General features: G+C 43.8%; 3 protein-coding genes across 5 annotated transcripts in view; all 3 read left to right on the forward strand.

The window, feature by feature from the left end:
* The window catches only part of LOC111953376 (pituitary tumor-transforming gene 1 protein-interacting protein-like), a 15,494-nt gene extending 11,600 nt beyond the window's left edge, over window positions 1-3,894 (forward strand). Inside the window, exons 5-6 of the mRNA XM_023972598.2 lie at window positions 3,684-3,730; window positions 3,857-3,894. Of these exons, the coding sequence (XP_023828366.1) occupies window positions 3,684-3,730; window positions 3,857-3,894 (85 nt within the window). The remainder of the gene's footprint in view (window positions 1-3,683; window positions 3,731-3,856) is intronic.
* Window positions 3,895-6,736: 2,842 nt separating this feature from the next.
* LOC111953598 (small ubiquitin-related modifier 3) lies at window positions 6,737-8,795 on the forward strand. Its single transcript, XM_023972974.2, has 4 exons — window positions 6,737-6,872; window positions 7,772-7,900; window positions 8,080-8,151; window positions 8,411-8,795. Exons 1-4 carry the CDS (start codon window positions 6,852-6,854, stop codon window positions 8,471-8,473), a joined length of 285 nt encoding a protein of 94 aa, XP_023828742.1. The 5' UTR covers window positions 6,737-6,851; the 3' UTR covers window positions 8,474-8,795.
* Window positions 8,796-11,291: 2,496 nt separating this feature from the next.
* Window positions 11,292-20,179, forward strand: tspeara (thrombospondin-type laminin G domain and EAR repeats a). Of its 3 annotated transcripts, none has more exons than XM_023972379.3 (13): window positions 11,292-11,706; window positions 12,803-13,038; window positions 13,181-13,617; window positions 13,728-13,821; window positions 14,000-14,156; window positions 14,455-14,586; window positions 14,707-14,777; window positions 17,626-17,787; window positions 17,990-18,074; window positions 18,425-18,657; window positions 19,047-19,225; window positions 19,318-19,419; window positions 19,569-20,179. In XM_023972379.3, the coding sequence occupies exons 1-13, from the start codon at window positions 11,616-11,618 to the stop codon at window positions 19,720-19,722; spliced, it is 2,133 nt and encodes a 710-aa protein (XP_023828147.1). In that variant the 5' UTR covers window positions 11,292-11,615; the 3' UTR covers window positions 19,723-20,179. The 3 variants fall into 3 exon arrangements, with proteins under 3 accessions (XP_023828147.1, XP_023828146.1, XP_023828144.1); XM_023972378.2 differs by having other exon boundaries at window positions 11,293-11,706; window positions 13,731-13,821; window positions 17,870-18,074; XM_023972376.3 differs by having other exon boundaries at window positions 11,294-11,706; window positions 17,870-18,074.
* The last annotated feature ends 942 nt before the right edge of the window (window positions 20,180-21,121 follow it).

The following is a 21,121-nucleotide window of genomic DNA, read 5'->3' on the forward strand; positions in this document are numbered from 1 at the left end:
TTCCTGAGCGGTATGATGACTGCATGGTCCCATGGTGTTAATACTTGCGCACTATTGTTTTGTACAGATGAACGTGGTACCGTCAGGCGTTTGGAAATTGCTCCCAAGGATGAACCAGACTTGTGGAGGTCTACATTTTTTGGGGGGCTGGTTTCTTTTGATTTTCCCTTCATGTTGAGCAAGGAGGCACTGAATTTGAAGGTGTAGGCCTTGATACATCCACAGTTAACCTCCAATTCACTCAAATGATGTCAATTGCCTATCAGAAGCTTCTAAAGCCATCACATCATTTTTCTGGAATTTTTCAACTGTTTAAGGCACAGTCAACTTAGTGTATGTACATTCTGACCCACTGGAATTGTGATACAGTGAATTATAAGTGGAATAATCTGTTTGTAAACAATTGTTGGAAAAATTACTTGTCATGCACTAGTAGATGTTCTAACCGACTTGCCAAAACTATAGTTTGTTAACAATAATTTGTGCAGTGGTTAAAAACGAGTTTTATTTTCTCCAACCTAAGTGTATGTAAACTTCTGATTCAACTGTATATTATTATTTATTTTTAATTTTCGTTGAATGCGTGAGTGTATTTATATACAGTTTTGGCCAAACATATTGGCACCCATGCACTTTTCTTAAATAAGTCGCTATTTCTTATTTGTTTATTCAGATCCCCATTAACTTTTGCCAAAGCAGCAGCGTTTCTTCCTGAGTTCCACAAAAAAAACACAAAACATGACACGTAACGAACAGTGATAGACAAAAACAGTAAACAAATTTAAAATCAAACGAATCTTCACAAGTCCTTTGCTGTTGTTCTGGGATTGATTTGCACTTTTCGCACCAAAGTACGTTCATCTCTAGGAGACAGAACGCGTCTCCTTCCTGAGCGGTATGATGACTGCATGGTCCCATGGTGTTAATACTTGCGCACTATTGTTTGTACAGATGAACGTGGTACCGTCAGGCGTTTGGAAATTGCTCCCAAGGATGAACCAGACTTGTGGAGGTCTACATTTTTMGGGGGCTGGTTTCTTTTGATTTTCCCTTCATGTTGAGCAAGGAGGCACTGAATTTGAAGGTGTAGGCCTTGAAATACATCCACAGTTACACCTCCAATTCACTCAAATGATGTCAATTAGCCTATCAGAAGCTTCTAAAGCCATCACATCATTTTCTGGAATTTTTCAAGCTGTTTAAGGCACAGTCAACTTAGTGTATGTACATTTCTGACCCACTGGAATTGTGATACAGTGAATTATAAGTGGAATAATCTGTTTGTAAACAATTGTTGGAAAAATTACTTGTCATGCACTAAGTAGATGTTCTAACCGACTTGCCAAAACTATAGTTTGTTAACAATAAATTTGTGCAGTGGTTAAAAACGAGTTTTATTTTCTCCAACCTAAGTGTATGTAAACTTCTGACTTCAACTGTATATTATTATTTATTTTTAATTTTCGTTGAATGCGTGAGTGTATTTATATACAGTTTTGGCCAAACATATTGGCACCCATGCACTTTTCTTAAATAAGTCGCTATTTCTTATTTGTTTATTCAGATCCCCATTAACTTTTGCCAAAGCAGCAGCGTTTCTTCCTGAGTTCCACAAAAAAAACACAAAACATGACACGTAACGAAACAGTGATAGACAAAAACAGTAACACAAATTTAAAATACAACGATATACAAACAATAGTTCAACAAAATAATAAACAATACAACTAAAACATGATGTGTGTACATGTGTGTGTGTCCCCTTCTAAAATAAGTAAAAAATAAAAWCTTCTGGTCTTCACACCTTATTAGATTTTCAACATTGCAGATCCAATTGTATTTTTGTAAACTTAAGTTGACAMTTTTYTTTTTTMTWTTTWAATAAAGACAAATGGCATGGACTAAATTAGTGGCACTCCGGAGCTAATACTTTGTTGCACAGCCTTTGGCCAAGGTAACTGCAGACAAACKCGTCTTGTAGCAAGCAATGATTTAACCCACTTTTCAGCAGCAAACTACTCTAATTCTTCAATGTTTGAGGGGTMCCCCCCTCAACTGATGTTTTCAGATCTCTCCATAGGTTTTGGATGTGATTCAAATCTGGACTCTTGGCCGGCCACTCCTGAACATTCCAGCATCTCTTCTTGAACCATTCCTGGGTGTTTTTTCATCTTTGGGGTCGTTGTCCTGCTGGAAGACCCACAACATTCAATGGAGACACAGTTTTTGGACACTGGGTTGAACAAAACACCTGATAKTCTGCTGATTTCATGATGCCTTGCACACGTTCAAGGCCCCCGGGACCAGAGGCAGCAGAGCAACCCCACAGCATTATCAAATCTCCCACATGTCAGACAAGAGTCCGGAACTGAATCACATCCAAAACCAATGGCGAGATCAGTAGTTGGAGGGAACCCCTCAAACATTTAAGTATTAAAACAATTTGCTGCTGAAAAGTGGGCCAAATGCCAGTAGAAAGTTGCAGCAAGCTCATTGGTGGCTTCAAGAAGCGTCTCTCTGCAGTTATCTTGGCCAAAGGCTGTCCAACCAAGTACTAGCTACAGGGTGCCAATTTAGGACCTGCCATTTGTCTTTATTTTCTTAATCAAAATTCTCAACCTAGGTTTACAACAATAAAATTGGTTCTGCAATGTCGAAAATCCAATATCAATGMTTTTTTTTCAATTTCTATTTATTTTTAAAGAAATGGGGAATAATTTAGTGCAAGGGTGCCAATATATTTGGCCTCAACTGTGTAGTGTGTGTGTTTGCTTTGTCATGGTCAACTAGTGTGTAATTATTCACTCACACACACTCACACGCACTGACCTACCCCATGGACTGACCTCGAGGTACATGTATAAGTACTTATCCGCCCTAACGTGTGTGTGTGTGTGTGTGTGTGTGTGTGTGTGTGTGTGTGTGTGTGTGTGTGTGTGTGTGTGTGGTGTGTGTTTTTGTGTGTGTGTCGTTGCGTGTCAGGTACTACCGAGTTGATGCCAAGATGGAGAGACGGCAAATAAGATGAGGAAAGCAGGAAGAGAGGTAACGACGTTCAATCATGGCACACGAAACATCTGGTCTATTTCTCTCCAATGTATGTGAGAGCATTTGCCAACTAAAGAAATGGTTTTGTTATTCTAAGTACAGTATTTACATGGCTTACGTGTGTGTGCGTGTGTGTTGTGTTGTGTGTGTGGTGTGTGTGTGTGTGTGTGTGTGGTCGTTGTGTTTGTGGTGTCTGATGTGATGTGTAGTGTGTGTGTGGTATAGTGTGTCGTGTGTGTGTGTGTGTGTGTGTGGGTGGTGTGTGTGTGTGTGTGTGTGTGTAGTGTTCAGCTGGCCTCCTAACAAATCACAGGGATGATATGGTATGTTACCTCATACAGGTCAGCGCCTGTGGTGTGCTGATATTTCTGACCTTAGTGTGTTCTGAAATGTGAACTGGCGATCAGAACCAGCCCCAAGTTTATTTTGTTAGTTTAATTCGGTTACAGCGGGTGGACACAATAATTACTGACAAACCTTTACATACGTCACAACCAAAGCTAACCGCCCAAACGGTTTTGTGCTCTATTTATGATTCTTACTACTGGCTGAGTCTGAAGGATTGTGTCCTTTCATCTTAATTAAAAAACGAATGTGTGCGTCTACCAGACTGGTGTGTCTTTGCGTGTTAATAGAAGACGCAGGATGAAGAATGCGGCGAATGAAGAAATCAGGAATATGCGTATGACTTAAGATACACTCACACAAACACACCACTCCTGTCTGTGGAAAAACACTGTCACTACTCTGATGGAATTTGTTATGGAAGATGATCTCTGACTCCTTTTCTCTCCCCCCCACTTTCCAGGTCTCAGTGGGTCCAACCCGTACTCCAAATTCTCTTGAGCTGATATTTGAACACTGTACTATCAACTGCCTGCCTTCTCTTCACCTCCGACTTTTCAACCAACCCAACCCCCCCCCCCAAGGACTGTTAACCTTATTGACTGTTCTATTCTCAGCTATCCTCCCCTAAACCATTAATCATAAAAGTCTTAGAGGTGTTTTAAAGGTTTTGTATAATTTCAGACCGTAGTTTTGAATGTAGCGCTCACAAGCCAAAACGGGTCGCCAAATATTGTGCACAATTGTGTACAACGTCACTTATTTCGTATATGTTACGTCCTGCAAAAAATATATATAATAATAATTTCCTGCAATTCGTATGATGTTACGAATTCCAATTCGTACAATATGTTACGAATTTGTAAGTGCTTAAGATCCCGTTCAATCTCTTTAACCGTTTGAGGAGAATACATGAGACTGACCTTAGATCAAAGTTCTGGGACAACCTGTTATACAACATTATCTGCCCATGTAACATGAACAAAGTATTCAATGAATGCTTAGCTAGAACAAGTTCTACGCTGCTTGGTGAGTGGTGCAGTGCAGAACATGTCTTGCAGTGCAGACTATGTGAGAGCAGTGGAAAGGTGCAGTAGCCTTAGAAACGTACCTTATTTATACCAATCTTCCTTCTGTGACTACTACTGTATTATAAACCCATGATGGTATTTGAGGGTTACTACTTGGTTATAGGAGATCTTGCCTATGCTCTACTTGATTGAGAAGATGCACTCTAGAAAAGTTGACCTTTTCTATGTTGACCTTTTCTATGTATATTTATCTTATGGTGATCTATCGGAAATGTGTCCAGTACTCCATCAAACAATAAACTTGTATAGATGTATTGTTATTCTAATTTAAACCAGAATTGTACTTAATGATGCACTATGCAGAAATCCCTCTGCCATTTCCTGCTTGCTAAAATTCTAATAGTTCATCTAATTTCAGTTTGTGACAAAACAAGCAAGTATAGTTTTGAGAATCATTGTACCATCTAAACAGCTGTGGAATATGTTTTCCATATGATAAGCATAGAAATAATGCACATACAACAGGTCTGCCGCTTCTTAGACTTGCTTTCAAAGAGAGTGACAGATCTATAACTCACATTTCTATGTGAATTTGGTCTGGTTGCCCAAAAAGTTACATATTGCAGCTTTAAATAGGAGGGTATTCAGAAGAGTTGAATACTCAAAATTGCAGATAGAAATGTACCCTACCATATAGAATGTACACACCTTGTAAAATMAGACATAAAGAATGTCAGATCTAAGGAATATATTTCTACCTGTGACAGCTTTCTCATTACAGACACCAGCTACTTTAGTTAGAATCTTGTCAGGCCAAATTAATWTTTTTTTTTATTGATGTCAAATTGTGTAATAAACTACCCTTTGTCTGTTGATTGAGCAAATCTATTTTTACTCAAATTAAACTTTCCACTATGTAAGACTTGTCTCTTTGGATCTTTTCAACTCCTAGCTCCTACTATAACCTCTACCTCATATTGAAAAACCCACAACAACCATATCAGACCCGTGATCGTAACCTCAATAATAGTAGAGATAAAAAATAAACAGGAATTCCTGCAGTTCTGACTCGATCCTCAATTCTTAATATACTATTTTTATCAAGGATACGTATACTCTTTATTCAAGCATTTTCTATGAGCAGAGCCACAGAGAGAGAGAGAATCTTTCTGGAATTGTAACACAGGCCTCGATCCCTACCCATTCCAATCCTTCCCTTTCTTCCTTAAGAGAGAAATTACATGTTGAGTTGGAGCGCCCCCGATTGGTCATCAAAGCCATGTTTCTGGTAGTGGATCTCCAGTCTCGTTGCCTATCACCCCTCCTCTACTCTCAGTTTGCTTCCATTTGGTTATTAAACGGATTCTGTAATGAATACACCCCATTTCTCTATCCATTATGATGAAGATGGAAGATTTGGCTTGATATCATTTGTATTTTACAACATTATTCTGGTACTCCCTGTACATAGCCATGTTAATAAATTGTCAGAGACTCCAGTCACCCAAGTCATAGACTGTTTTCTCTGCTACCGCACATGAAGCGGTACCGGAGTGCCAAGTCTAGGACCAAAAGGCTCTACCCCCAAGCCATAAGACTGCTGAACAATTAATCAAATGGCAACCGTACTATTTACATTGACCCCCCCCCATTTGTTTTGTACACTGCTGTGCTGCTACTCGCTGTTTATTATCTATGCATAGTCACTTCACTCCTACCTACCTCGACTAACCTGTACCCCCGCACATTGACTCGGTCCGGTTCCCCTGTATATAGCCTCGTTATTATTTTAATGTGTTACTTTTTATTATTTTTTACTTTAGTTTATTTGGTAAATCTTTTTTAAACTTTTCTTGGTCTGCACTGTTGGTTAAGGGCTTGTAAGTACGCATTTCACGATAAGGTCTACACTTGTTGTATTCAAAAATAATAGTAGTATTCGGCGCATGTGACAAATAACGTTAGATTTTTTTAATGTTTATTCATTATTGTTATTCACTGTGTATCCCTTGTGTCAATATTTAAAGGTTGTATCTTTAACTCTGCATTGTTGGAAAAGGACCCGTAAATAATCATTTAATGGTAGTTTACACCTGTGGTTTACGAAACATGTGACAAATAGAATTTGATCTGAGTGCAATGTGTGTATTTATTTGAAATTAAGCAAGYGCCACACTCAGCCCTGCCTTTGGCGGGTTCTTAATGTCGCGTGGCCGATTATTTGGCTGAATTGCACGTCCCCGCATCCGCGTCCGAGAGAATATGTCACGTGATTCCACGAAAGCCAATCAGTGTCTGCGGAACGAGAGACCAAAGCGCGTTCCCGTGTTTGTGGAGGAGAAGAGCATATAGCTTAAAGAGGTGCAAACGAAAACACTACCAAAATTACATTTTAACCCTCAAATCCTTTAAAGAAAACCCACCAAAATGTCGGAGGAGAAACCAAAGGTAAGGCTAGTCGGCTATCAACATGTGATGGCTATTTAAGGTGATTAAAACAGTCTAACGCTAAATAGCGCCTGAAATATGCAATCAAAAATGGCCCGGTTTGCACGTTTGTCGGAATCGGCGCACTGTTTGTTTCGTAGTTAAATGAATGGAGTGCTGCCTCTGGATACGATATTTCTAAGTTGATCAGATATACAATCTATTAGAGATGTTATGCGAAGTATTTCAACCAGAAAATAGAATTGTTGAAACATAAATACCACTTACATTTCGAAGTTGAATACACRGATATCGTTAGCGGGTTTTTCTTTGTGGAAAAAAGACCACGCTAGCAGCTAGCTAGCTAAACGCCGCAAGAATAGCGGCACAAAATGTGACACGATTTGGAAGCCATATTCGAGTGATTTGGATGCATTCGTCGGCATCCACTTATTGAAATGAATAACTAACTAATTATGTTAACGCACTGTTTGTATCTTCTAGGCCAGTAAACACGCATGGCGTTGGCCAGGCGCCGGTAAGACCAGATATAGCTAACTTGTTCATATCTCGTCTGTACGAAATGGTCCCTAACCACTAATTGATACAGGATTCATATTTTTTTCGATTTGAGGTACTAGGAAAAGCTGAACGTGGATTTTGCTACGGATAACGCCTGGGTCTAGTAGCTGGCTGCTTCAGTCACAGCCTTCGGGTTCCGTACATTTCCCAGACCCAGTACCACCCGCAGGCAACCCTAATTTACAGACAAGAACACTACCTTGCTTCCCCGTCCAGAGACGTGTGAGGAGTCTTAACAGTGGTTGTACAAGTCAATTGTTTGCCTCTCCAAGACAGAAGTATTGAAGACTGAATAACTACATTGTTAATCTTTTAATTGCTGTTTGGTTGTGTTTCAGGAGGGCGTGAAGACTGAGAACGACCACATTAACTTAAAGGTAGCCGGTCAGGACGGCTCTGTGGTTCAGTTCAAAATCAAGAGACACACTCCGCTCAGCAAACTGATGAAGGCCTACTGCGAACGTCAGGTCAGCGCAGTCGCCAATCAGACACCTTGCCCTCCTACCTGCTGCCTCAATGGCGAAGACTGGAGCAGGGGCACACTGAACATTGCTCATAGAAATATTATCAATAGAGCTGACCTGATTCCTAATACTAGAGGAATATCTGTTCCATGTATTTCTAATGTGTCCTCTCTCTCCTGCAGGGGCTCTCGATAAGGCAGATCAGGTTCAGGTTTGACGGACAGCCAATCAACGAGACAGACACACCTTCACAGGTACACTGCACAGACAATTGGCAGCTCTCTCTATTCTCTATAAACACCCTCTACTCACACTATTCTCTTATCTCGTTCTTAATCAKMCTAAAGCACAGCCTCTCTGAAGCCATTATCCTTCTCTCAACTAAAGCACACATGCTCTCAATGAACTTGATTACTTTCTCACAGTACTTCCCACTACATCTCCCCCTCACGGAATCACTCTTTACTAGATCCCTCTCCTTCCATCTCACACATGTTAATTCTCTCTCATTAGCTGGAGATGGAGGATGAAGACACCATAGATGTTTTCCAACAGCAGACAGGTGGTCTCTGCTAAGCCCCTCCTGTTACAGTGATTGACATACCCAAACCACGGCCACTGCTCCTCTCCTCCAGTCACTCTTCAGCTTCTGTGTTCCTTTGTTGTTTAAAAAAAAAACGTCTGTCAGTTTTGTCCTGGGCGTGTAGGATTGGGATGAATTTGCCCCCTAGACACTGATTTAAGGTCAGTTATTAGTTTACCCCATATTTGATGAGGTTAAGTTTAGGACACGATGAGCTGATCCTAGATCAGTGGTAAGGGGCAAATTCTACTTTGAGGCTTCCCCATCGTCTGTGTGTTTCCTTGATCTTATTTTAAAAGATGTCTGGCGTGTTTTTGGATGGGGTGGGGGGGGGGGCTCCCCTCAAATGTCTGTTGTCTTAGTCAACATTGAACTCCTGAACTGTCTTGGACAGATTCTGGTTCTTTCCAATGCTAAGGATCTTGGGTTTTGATCTAGAAACAACCCCCTACACCTAAGCCACTTGTGTAGTGTTTTGTATTTATCCAACAACTTAAATCTACAAGAAGTGCCTAGGGGGTGGCTTCGGGACCCTTCCAATGGTTTGACATGGGGGGGGGGGGGGGGGCTGGGGTTTCCGAGGGAGAAAACCAAGGGTGCATTTCAAGTCTTATGTTGCCTCTCCTTCATTTGGCACCGATCTGAACATTCAGGCTAAGGTGGATGCTGACCATGGAATAAGTGTTCACCTGTCCAGTTCTTTAGTGTCCGTTTTACGAGGAGACCCCTTGTCACAAGGAAGCTACTTATACTGTTGAGATGCACCCCTAGTTTTTTAGGGCAGTCAAAGGGGAATATTCCCTGATACCATATGGGGTAATTTCTTTTATTCTTTTTTCAGTGGTCAGTTCTTACAGCAGCCCTGTCAGCGACTCTGCTTTCGGTGTTTGGGTGGGGGTGTAAGGCGGGAGGGAGAAGTCATCCTTGAACACTGATACAGGGTCCGATAATTTGCATCCCCGTAATGGTTAATGTTTTGGGGGTTCCGGTTTTCTGATCCTAGATCTGAGGTTAGGGGCTACGTCTACTTGGAGCATAAGGGGGGGGGGCAGTTATGTTCTTTACCCACATGTTTTGTCATATGGTATTTGTTTGGTTTCTCTACTGATTTGTACATTGTTTGGTGTCTTTTACTACTGTAAACAATAAATATAGTTTGGTACTCGGGCTCCTTGTCACGGCTCCTCCTTTAAAAGTGTGATATAACGGGCTCATTCAGTGGACTGCCGGTTACACATGAGAATCATGAATTGTATGTTCAATGTATTGTTTATAGTCGTGTATCTACTACCAATTGTGTATGTTGGACCCTATCCAGCAGTATTTGACAGTACTGTCTCTGAAATGTTTTCTCAGCTGCATAAAAAGACCAGCAGGGGGTGCTACTGTCTATTGGTACACAGTTGTCTGTATCCCCGTCTTCCCTTTCTATCAGCAGGTCCCAGTTCAGCAGAAGTAAAGTGGGGACTATATCCTGGGTGCCTGTATGTGTGTGCTTGCATGTTTCTGTTCAAGCGTTTAATCATGGCAAGGGCCGCGGTGATTAGATTCTAATTTGGGCCAAAGCCCGTCCTTTCCTCTGGAAACCGATAAGTGGTTGAGGACTGTCCGTTTGTAATTAGGTGAATGGAGAAGTCTACCTCTGTCCTTGAAGTCTTCCCATGGAGGAAGCACAAGTACATCCTTGGAGTCTTCTCTGCCGAAATCCACTACACTCCTTTGAATAAGCTGCTGTTTTATCAGAGGAGGACCCGCATGCACACATTTAAAAACTATACATTCAAATTCATTTTGACCACTTTGGACTCGTATTTTGGGATTCCTCTGTAAACGTCATCCTAGCGGAGAAGGAGTATAATTAAATACAACTGCATTTGTTTCTTGATAATCTGACCTTTTTCAAAAGGAGGAGAGGACGGAGGAGAAAATCTCCCTCCGTTTTTATTACATCTCTGCCTGCGGTCAGCCATCTGTCAGGATGTTAAATCGCTCTGTGTGATTGGCTGATGCAGTCAGATTAAGCACTGTCGATTGATAGCCTGATGGGATAGAGAGATACAAGAAGGAAGAAAGTTATCATGATCCTGTCAGATCCTGTAGCCTTTAAAATAAATGGCTAGGAGAAACACTAGAATTGTCTATAGGACATCTTCTTCCTGCCCACTGATCCGCTAAAGCGCACAAACCTGCTCTTGAAGAAAAGGAAAAACAGCAGTAAAAGGTGTATAACAGAGTGAACACCTCTCCTTGATCTGTATCGGAATAGCTATTTGAAGCKTGGGCATGGCTGAAATACACATGTATACAGACACACATTGGTCCAACCTCCCGGGTCCGCACCTGAGAGTTGTACCTAATTCCCCTCTACAATTTTTATTAAATTTTCTCAGAATGTAATATTAGAAAATCCTTTATGAGAACAGCTGTCTTACATAAACAAACTCAAGTACATAGTCATCCACTCCTCAGCTACTACAATAATAAAGGTCCTAATAACAGGGATCTTGGTTAATATGGTAATAGCTTAGCCGGTATCAAGCGCTCTATTGGTGGAGCAGAGGTCACCGGTGGTATGCATGTTTTCAAAATTACTTTTTTTTTTCTTTAAAAAAATGACTGCTTGGACTATATGGTGTTTATCTAATGTAAGTTTGTTTTGTAGTACAGCTCTTTATCTCTGTATCTATGGCCCATACAACTCCACCTTAGGTATACATCTTGCTCTCTCTCTTTCACACACACACACACACACTCTCAGAAGAGTATGTGAGAGATACAGTCGGCTTCTGTTTTACTCTGTGAAATGATTGACAGACTGGTTAGTGATTTGCATGGGCCTGGTATATAAGAGAAGGGGCTGGACCAGACAGAACTAACACATTAGGAGCCTGCCTGTCTGCCTTGGCTGAAGTCAGATGTTGTAGAGTAGTTTAGATCCAGGCTTCACTTTGTCATCTGGACTCTCTCTGGTGGAAGATGGTGCTTCCTACGGACACTCTCTAAGGACCATCTCTAGACACACCTCACACACAAACGTACACACTACATTACACATACTCACARACGCGTGTTGTAGATGAGCGTCAATTGGCGTTCGGATCAGTGAGTGTTTGTGATTGGCTGGAGCAAGCTGGGATGTCGTCGCCGATGCTGCTGTTGCCTCTGCTGCTGTTTCTCGGGTTAAGGGTCATCAACGCAGCTGCAGAGACACGGAGACCATGTAGAGGTACGTTCTATTCTATTAAATGCGCTATGATAATATCTGTGTGGGTGTTGTAACCTATCCGGGGACACATTTGATTGTGACACATAACACTGTACTTCCTGTCAGATAGCGGCTCTCTCAGATTATACTGTAGAGTGGCATTAAACACACCGCCTTTTCTTTCTCTTGTTTGCATGCAGTAGGGATGCTAGTTCAAATAGGAACTCCTTACATTTTCCTTGGCACCCAAAAGTACTTGTTACATTTTGAATGCTTAGCAGGACAGGAAAATGGTCCAATTCACACACTTATCAAGAGAACACGTGGTCATCCCTGCTGCCTGTGATCTGACAGACTCACTAAACACAAGTGTATCTTTTGTCAATGATGTCCGCGTTGTAGTGTGCCCCTGTTTATCCGTACATTTTAAAAACAAGAAAATGGTGGTGTATGCTTTGCTTAATATAAGAAAATTGATACTTAAGTATATTTTAGCAATTACATTTAGAACGAAATACTTTTAGACCTTTACTCAAGTATTATTTTACTGGGTGACTTTTACTCAAGTAACTTTCTATGAATGTATCTATACTTTTACTCAAGTATGACAATTGAGTACTTTTTCCACCACTGTGTGAGTGTTTGTGTATGTGTGTGTGTGTGTGTAAGAGAGATATCAGCTGTGTGCGTGAGTGTTTGGCGTGTTTAACTTGATTTGCCAAAACTTTGATGCAAATCACTCATGCACAGATAACTCTTCTACACGTATGCACAGATCATGCCAAAAACCTACCAGACATTTCCCAGCCATCCCGTAAACTCTGACTAACCTTACCTGATATCATGAATACACAAGAAACTACAACACCTTATCTTGCTGCTTTCACCACCTAAAGCAGTTTCCRACTATTTAGGAAATGCTCTCCCCCTTTCTCTCACTCTCTTTCTCCCCCCTCTCTTTCTCTCTCTCCCCCTCTCCCTCACTTTCTCACTCGTTCTCTCTTTTTTTTCTTGCTCTCTCTCCCTCGTTTTTCTTGCTTTCTCTATTTCTCTCTGTCTCTTTCTCTTCCCCTCTCTCTCTCTCTTTCACTTTCTTACTCTTTCTCTCTCCCCGTAGACCTGCTCCCCCTGGACCTTCTGTCCCGTGTTCTCTCCAGGGCAGGGGAGGGGGCGAGGGGGGTAACAGGAGGGGGGGTGCATCTGATCCAGTCTGGGGGTGTGAGYGGTGTCCGTCTGTCCCGTCCTCACCCTTCCTTGGACTTCCCGTCCTCCCAGCACCTCGTCAACTGTCACCTCTTCCCCAGAGAGTTCTCCATCGTCACCACCCTGAAGGTCAGCCTCGTCGCCACTAAGGTAAGGGCCAGGTGTTAGAAACACCTGCGGCAGCATTACAGCAGGAAGTGACATCATCGATGACGTGGGGAAGGTTCAGTGTATTTTTTTTATTTATTGCCTTTTCCCACTGTGTGATGATCTGTCTCATCCTGTCTTTCAGAAAAACGAGTACATATTTTCTGTGGTGGAGGAAAAGGAAGAAGAGGACGCAAGGATTGGAAAGAGGAAGGGGGAGACACAGGGAGGAACTGATGGAGATTGGTACAGCGAGAAGGATGGAGAACGAGGAGGGAGGGATGATGAGAGTGATGAAGAGCGGGATGGAGAGACAGATGGAGGGGGAGAAAGACTAATGGACGGAGAGAAGAGGAAGGGAAGTAGAGATGGAGAGAACAGTAGTCAGGGACGGCTTCTGATTGGCCTGCGGTTCTCCAAAGATGGACTCCACTTCCTGTTCAGAGGTCGCAGCGGGGGGGTCATGGCGCGCTGGGTTTTCCGAGGCATCCAATTGGCTGATGATCGCTGGCACACGTTGGTTTTAGCATTTAGCGGACACTACGCTACTCTCACTGTGGACTGCAACACACACCTGGAACTGTGAGTTGCTTTCTCTGGCTCTCCTTCTTTCGCTCTCTCTTTCTATGCATCCTTTTTCTCTGTCTGTTTGTCCGTCTGTCTGTAATGATGATGTCATCATATGTGTTCAGCAGGGTTCACTCCAAGTCGTTGCCCTCTGACCTCAGTGTTCAGGGTTCCAGATTCCACATCGGCAGCCGAGGGAGATGGAATGGCCTGTTCTCAGTAAGAACCAACACACACTACAACCCTCTCTCTCTAGAACCTTTGTACACTAGATTTACACTAGTAGTAATGGCTACATGATGGCTTGATAAGAGTGACACAATGGGTCATGCCAACACTCTCCATATAACTTGCTTCTCTCTACTTCTCTCCTTTCCTCTCCGTCCCTCCCTCCCAGGGTCTGATCAGACAGCTGGTCCTGGTACCAGGCTCTGATGCCACCCCTCGTGTCTGCCCGTCCTCCAACCCCGGGCTGGCAGAGCTGTCTGTGCCCGCGGTACTGCTAGACCAACCACAAAAAGAGACTAGGAGTGACCTCACGCTGCCTTCATATGGTATACACTCTCTCTCTCCTATTTTCACTGTCCCCTGATCTCTCTCACAAATGTGACTCTTTTCTCTGACTCTTTTTTCTCTCTCCCCTGTCCTGCCTCACCCTGTACGTCTATCCTCTACTGCCCCCCCTTCCCCCTCTACCCCCCTCCCACACTACTCCCCTCCCTCCCCTCTACCCCCCTCCTTCCCCCTCTATTCCCCTCCCACACTCTCCCTCCCGCCCCCCCCCTCTACCCCCCCCTTCCCCCTCTACCCCCTCCCTCTCCCTCTACCCCCTCCCACACGCTACCCCCCCAGAGTCAGAGGTGCGGGTGTCTGTGGGGCTGGAGAAGTCCTGTTCCAGTTCAGTAAGAGGACAGCTGTGGTTCAACCCCGTCAGGAGAGCTCTCTACCTCTGTGACGGTACACTCTGGGTCCCCATGCTGCAAGGTGGGTCCTCCGCGCACACACACACACACACACACACACACACACACACACACACACACACACACACACACACACACACACTCTCTCTCTCTCTCTCTGACCTCTCCATCTCTTCTACAGAGTCCCAGAGACTAGACTATGTCTTGGAGCAGCAGGTCCTCTCCACCAGTTCAGAGACGTATGATATCGAGGTAAAACATACATTATATACTATATATGTGGACATCCCTTCAAATTAGTGGATTCGCCTATTTCAGCCACACCCATGGCCGACAGGTGTATAAAATTGAGCACACAGCGATGCAATCTCCATCAACAAACATTGGCAGTAGAATGACCTTACTGACGAGCTCAGTGACTTTCAACATGGCATCATCGTAGGATGCCACCTTTCCAAAAAGTCAGTTCTTAAAAAATCTTCCCTGCTAGAGCTGCCCCGGCCAACTGTAAGTGCTGTTATTGTGAAGTGGAAACGTCTAGGAGCAACAACGGCTCAGCCGCAAAGTGGTAGGCCACACAAGCTCACAGAATGGGACCGACGAGTGCTGAAGTGTACCGCAAGCTCACAAAACCACAAGCTCACAAAACGGGACCACCGAGTGCTGAAGCACGCGGTGCGTAAAAAATCGTGTGTGTTCAAACTGCCTCTGGAAGCAACGTCAGCACAAGAACTGTTTGTCTGGAGCTTCATGAAATGGATTTCCATGGCCGAGCAGCCTAAAATCACCATGCGCAATACCAACCGTCGGCTGGAGTGGTGTAAAGGTCGACGCTTTTGGACTCTGGAGCAGTGGAAATGCGTTCTCTGGAGTGATGAATCACGCTTCACCATCTGGCAGTCCAACAGATGAATCTGGGTTTGGCGGGTGTCAGGAGAATGCTACCTGCTTCAATGCATAGTGCCAACTGTGAAGTTTGGTGGAGGAGGAATAATTGACTGGGGCTGATTTTCATGGTTCGGGCTATGCCCCTTAGTTCCAGTGAAGAGAAATCTTAACGCTACATCATACAATGACATTCTAGATGATTCTGTGCTTCCAAATTTGTGGCAACAGTTTGGGGAAGGCCCTTTCCTGTTTCAGCATGACAATGCCCCCATGCACAAAGCGAGGTCCATACAGAAATGGTTTGTCAACATCTGTGTGGAAGAACTTGAATGGCCTACACAGAGCTCTGACCTCAACCCCATTGAACACCTTTGGGATGAATTGGAACGCCGACTGCGAGCCAGGCCTAATCTCCAAACATCAGTGCCCGACCTCACTAATGCTCTTGTGGCTGATTGGAAACAAGCAATGTTCCAACATTTAGTGGAAACCCTTCCCAGAAAAGTGGAGGTTGTTATAGCAGCAAAGGGGGGACCAACGCCATATTAATGCCCATGATTTTGGAATGAGATGTTCGACAAGCAGGTGTCCACATACCTTTGGTCATATAGTTTAAATATATTTTCTTAATATGAATATAAACTCAGCAAAAAAAGAAACCTCTCACTGTCAACTGCGTTTTTTCCCCTATAACTGAACATGTGTAAATATTTGTATGAACATAACAAGATTCAACAACTGAGACATGAACTGAACAAGTTCCACAGACATGTGACTAGCAAAAATTGAATAATGTGTCCCTGAACAAAGGGGGGATCAAAATCGAAAGTAACAGTCAGTATCTGGTGTGGCCACCAGCTGCATTAAGTACTGCAGTACATCTCCTCGTCATGGACTGCACCAGATTTGCCAGTTCTTGCTGTGAGATGTTACCCCACTCTTCCACCAAGGCACATGCAAGTTCCCGGACATTTCTCGGGGCCCTCACCCTCCGATCCAACAGGTCCCAGACGTGCTCAATGGGATTGAGATCCGGGCTCTTCGCTGGCCATGGCAGAACACTGACATTCCTGTCGTGCAGGAAATCATGCACAGAACGAGCAGTATGGCTGGTGGCATTGTCATGCTGGAGGGTCATGTTAGGATGAGCCTGCAGGAAGGGTACCACATGAGGGAGGAGGATGTCTTCCCTGTAACGCACAGCGTTAAATTGCTGGCAATGACAACAAGCACAGTCCCATGATGCTGTGACACACCGCCCCAGACCATGACCGACCCTCCACCTCCAAATCGATCCCGCTCCAGAGTACAGGCCTCGGTGTAACGCTCATTCCTTCGACGATAAACGCGAATCCAACCATCATCCCTGGTGAAACAAAACTGCGACTCATCAATGAAGAGCACTTTTTGCCAGTCCTGCCTGGTCCAGCGACGGTGGGTTTGTGCCCATAGGCGACGTTGTTGCCGGTGATGTCTGGTGAAGATCTGCCTTACAACAGACCTACAAGCCCTCAGTCCAGCCTCTCTCAGCCTATTGTGGACAGTCTGAGCACTGATGGAGGGATTGTGCGTTCCTGGTGTAACTCGGGCAGTTGTTGTTGCCATCCTGTACCTGTCCCGCAGATGTGATGTTCGGAAGTACCGATCCTGTGCAGGTATTGTTACACGTGGTCTGCCACTGCGAGGACGATCAGTCCGTCCTGTCTCACTGTAGCGCAGTCTTAGGCGTCTCACAGTACGGACATTGCAATTTATTGCCCTGGCCACATCTACAGTCCTCATGCCTCCTTGCAGCATGCCCAAGGCACATTCAGATGAGCAGGGACCCTGGGCATCTTTCTTTAAGTGTTTTTCTGAGTCAGTAGAAAGGCCTCTCTAGTGCCCTAAGTTTTCATAACTGTGACCTTAATTGCCTACCGTCTGTAAGCTGTTAGTGTCTTAACAACCGTTCCACAGGTGCATGTTCATTAATTGCTTCTGGTCCATTGAACAAGCATGGGAAACAGTGTTTAAACCCTTTACAATGAATATCTGTGAAGTTATTTGGATTTTTACAAATTATTTTTGAAAGACAGGGTCCTGAAAAAGGGACGTTTCTTTTTTGCTGAGTTTATTATATTTGTTTAAATTAACACGTAGTTGTAGATTCAACTGGTTTTCAACGTGTCTCTCTCTCTATCGCTCTGTCTGGCCATCTGTCTGCGATGTCTAGGTGTTCAGTGTACAAGGGCTGGGTTTGATGGCAGCAATGGCTCACCGCTCCCCCTCCCTGGGCTCTGCAGTCTACCTCTGGAGAGATGGAGGCTTTCACCTTTACCAGAAGATCAGCACACATGGAGCTCTCTCCTGGAGACACTTTACTATGGGGAAGAAGGTACAGGAAGACATCTTAGAGATGTTTAAATACACTTGAAATACAATTGTATTTGTTAATTTGTTGATTTAACTTGTTGTAGATATTCCTGGTGGTGTCTAACTCCAGGGAGAGCACGGGGAAGGAGGAGACAGTGGAGAAAGATGAACTGTCAGTGATCTACAGGTGGAATAAAAAGACACAGAGGTTTGTTTATTACCAGGCGCTCCAGACACACTGTGCACGGGACTGGGAGGCCTTCCGCATCCAAGGACACACCTACCTCGCCGTGGCCAACCACAGACAAGGTAGGAACTGGCTACAGCCAATCATGGACCAGGTAAAGACTGGCTGCAGCCAAATCTTTGTAAAGCTGAAAAGACCTTGTAGAAAAGTATATTCTACTCTGTTACGGTACATGAGCTGCACAGCAGGTTGATGGCACCTTAATTGGGTAGGACGGGTTCATAATAATGGCTGCAATGGAATAATGGAATGGTACAGAACTCATCAAACACATGGTTACCACATTTCATTTACTCCATTCCAGACATTATTGTGAGCCGTCCTCCCCTTAGCAGCCTCCTGTGATGAGTTGCAATACTAGTAACTCAGTTGCAATTATCTCGTCCTCTCCCTACCCCCTCCCTTCCTCTAGGTAATACCAACCACACCATAGACAGTGTGGTCTACAAGTGGGACCGTGGTACGCAGCTGTTTGAACCACACCAGGCCCTGCGGACCTCTGGGGCTTACGACTGGGAGGCCTTCACGGTCGGACCCTACCACTTCCTGGCTGTGGCGAACGCGTTCGACGGACAGACCACTCACGTTGACTCGGTCATCTATGTCTGGGTGGATGGAAGTTTCCGCTTGTTTCAGACTATTAAGGTGAGAGAGATGAAGGTGAAGTAGAAGGAAGAGACAGAGTAAGGAAGAGGGGGTTGGCAAGGGGGAAGGGAGCGAGGGGGGTAGATTGGCAGAAATCCTAAAACAGCACAACCGCCCACACCACGGAACTAAGAGAGGACAAAAATAGACCATGTATAGCGGGGCAGAATTTGCATGTTAGATCCAGCTTTGACAGATAACTGATAGTGAATCAGACATTTGAATGAAACCACATGTGAGGTGAAGTTGACTGACAGGCAGACTGAAACCACAAAAAGACTCAGCTTTGATTGGGAGGGAATTCCAATGTCGGCATTATTCTATGGTCTCTCTTTCTTTCATTTCTTCCTCTCTCTCTCTCTCTCTCTCTCTTTCTCTCTCTCTCTCAGACATTCTGTGCCACAGACTGGGAGATGTTCCAGATCGGCAGCAGGGTCTTCCTGGTGGTTGCTAACGGACACCAACTCCATGGCAACGGCCCCGGTCGCTATGCCATCAACTCGACCATCTACGAGCTGGACATGAGCTCTCAGCTGTTCCTGCGTTTTCAGGACATAGTCACATACAGGTACACATGCACCTTCATACAGGTGCACATTTCCCCCACCTCTCCTCTCTCTTCCTTCCCTCTCTCATTGCTCTATCTGTCTCCCCCTTCAGTGCTGTTGACTGGGAGTTCTTCACAGTAGGAGAGGAGAGTTACCTGGTTGTTGCAAACTCCTTTGATGGAGAGTCTCACTCTCTGAACAGCATTATCTACAGGTATTCACATGAATACACGAGAATTGGTCATGGTGCTATAATTGAATGGGTGATATATTGTGAATTTACAAACATTATGGTGATATGTTATAAACTCATCATTATCACGATTTGTGTTTTGAACTTGAACGTGATATGGATGTGTGCAGGTGGCAGGGATACGAGGGGTTTGTTCCCATTCACCGGCTTCCCACCATCGGATGCAGCGACTGGGAATTCTTTACTTCCGGAGAGGAGTCCTATCTGATCTACTCCAGCGCCACAGCACCTCTCTCCAAAGTCTTCCGTCTGAAAACACACTGACACGTGACACAATATCATATCAGGGACAACATGGAGAAACATAAAAAATGAAATCTCAACTGATGTAATAATGAGTGTTACATTATGTTGTTGTACTCGGCCACATTTGCAGAGAGAGAGAGAATCAGTTGATACACATTTTTGTGTATAAGTACTGTATATAACTTTAACATTAGTCATATTTGTTGCCTATCATTTTGTGAAAATAATTTATTGATGTAATAGAAATGTGTAAAAAATACAGTATGTTTCATTTGTGTCTTACTGCAAATTCTACTGCTTATGTAAGAATATTGTTTCAGAATGATTTTATGAAATCTATATTTTATAGGGTCCCATACTAGGGGAGCAGTGAATGGAAACTGTTGCAGCTTTTGCCCAATCTGCATTTTCTGTAAAAGCTGTTCACCACTTGAACTAACTTCCAGAAACCTTAAAGAGATACTTCAGGATTTTGGCAATTTTTGTATTTATTTAACTTTTATTTAACTAGCCCTTTATCGACTTCCTCAGAGTAAGATAAACTCGTGGATACCATTTTTATGTCTCTGCATGCAGTTGAAAGAAGTTGCTAACTCTTGTTTGCGCAATTGCTAACTAGCGTTAGCGCAATTAATGGTAGTCTATGGTAACTGCTAGCATGCTAGTAGATATCATAGACTTCCAGTCATTGCGGTAATGCTAGTTAGCATTGGCTCGCGAAACTAATTCTAACTACTGGATGCAGAGTGAAAGAGAGTAATCCGGCTCCAGGTATTTTATTGGTTTGTGACTCACTGACACTGCCCCAGGTTAGAGGGGAATAAAACTGCCCAAGAGTTAACACACAGGAACTTTAAACACACTGAGGAAGATGAACATGGGGATGAAAAGTGGGAAAGGTAGTAGTTCTGTTGAAGGAAATCAGGCAATGAAGGCAATGAATATACTGTACATACAATAACACAAGAGCATAATAACAGTAATAAAGGTCTGTATAAATGGCATATAATCCCTGAACATGTTTACAGGTTACAAGCTATACATAATGCAACAACAACAACTAACTATTAAGAACAATATATACATGTCACACAACTCACTTTGGGCACACACACCATCCCACAAGTCCAGAGATATGAGTGAGTCCAGTTGATGACAGGCAGAGATAGATGTTGCTCTCTGCCGCTGCTTGAGGGAGACTGCAAGTATTGTGTGACCTGCAGTGTCAAGAGGATGGGTAGATGTCCTGCCCCCTAGTAACCTCCCTAGCAACCTATCAAGGCACAGGTCAGAGTTTTAGAGGCAGGTGTATGGTTCCCCCTAGACTCTCAGGCTCTGTTTGTGGGGGATGGGGAGGGGAGTTTGCTCGGGGTTGTGAGGTGCAGTCACCGACAGGGAATTCTTAACACAGAGACAA

This window comes from Salvelinus sp. IW2-2015, linkage group LG27, assembly GCF_002910315.2.
Source record: "Salvelinus sp. IW2-2015 linkage group LG27, ASM291031v2, whole genome shotgun sequence".
NCBI lineage: Eukaryota > Metazoa > Chordata > Actinopteri > Salmoniformes > Salmonidae > Salvelinus > Salvelinus sp. IW2-2015.

What these genes read in the sequence shown, in the direction of transcription:
- LOC111953598 (XM_023972974.2), top strand. Translation starts at nt 6,852, where the DNA reads ATGTCGGAGGAGAAACCAAAG. An exon ending in TGTCGGAGGAGAAACCAAAG is followed by an intron (nt 6,873 to 7,771) that starts GTAAGGCTAGTC and finishes GTTGTGTTTCAG; the next exon opens with GAGGGCGTGAAGACTGAGAA. An exon ending in AGACAGACACACCTTCACAG is followed by an intron (nt 8,152 to 8,410) that starts GTACACTGCACA and finishes CTCTCTCATTAG; the next exon opens with CTGGAGATGGAGGATGAAGA.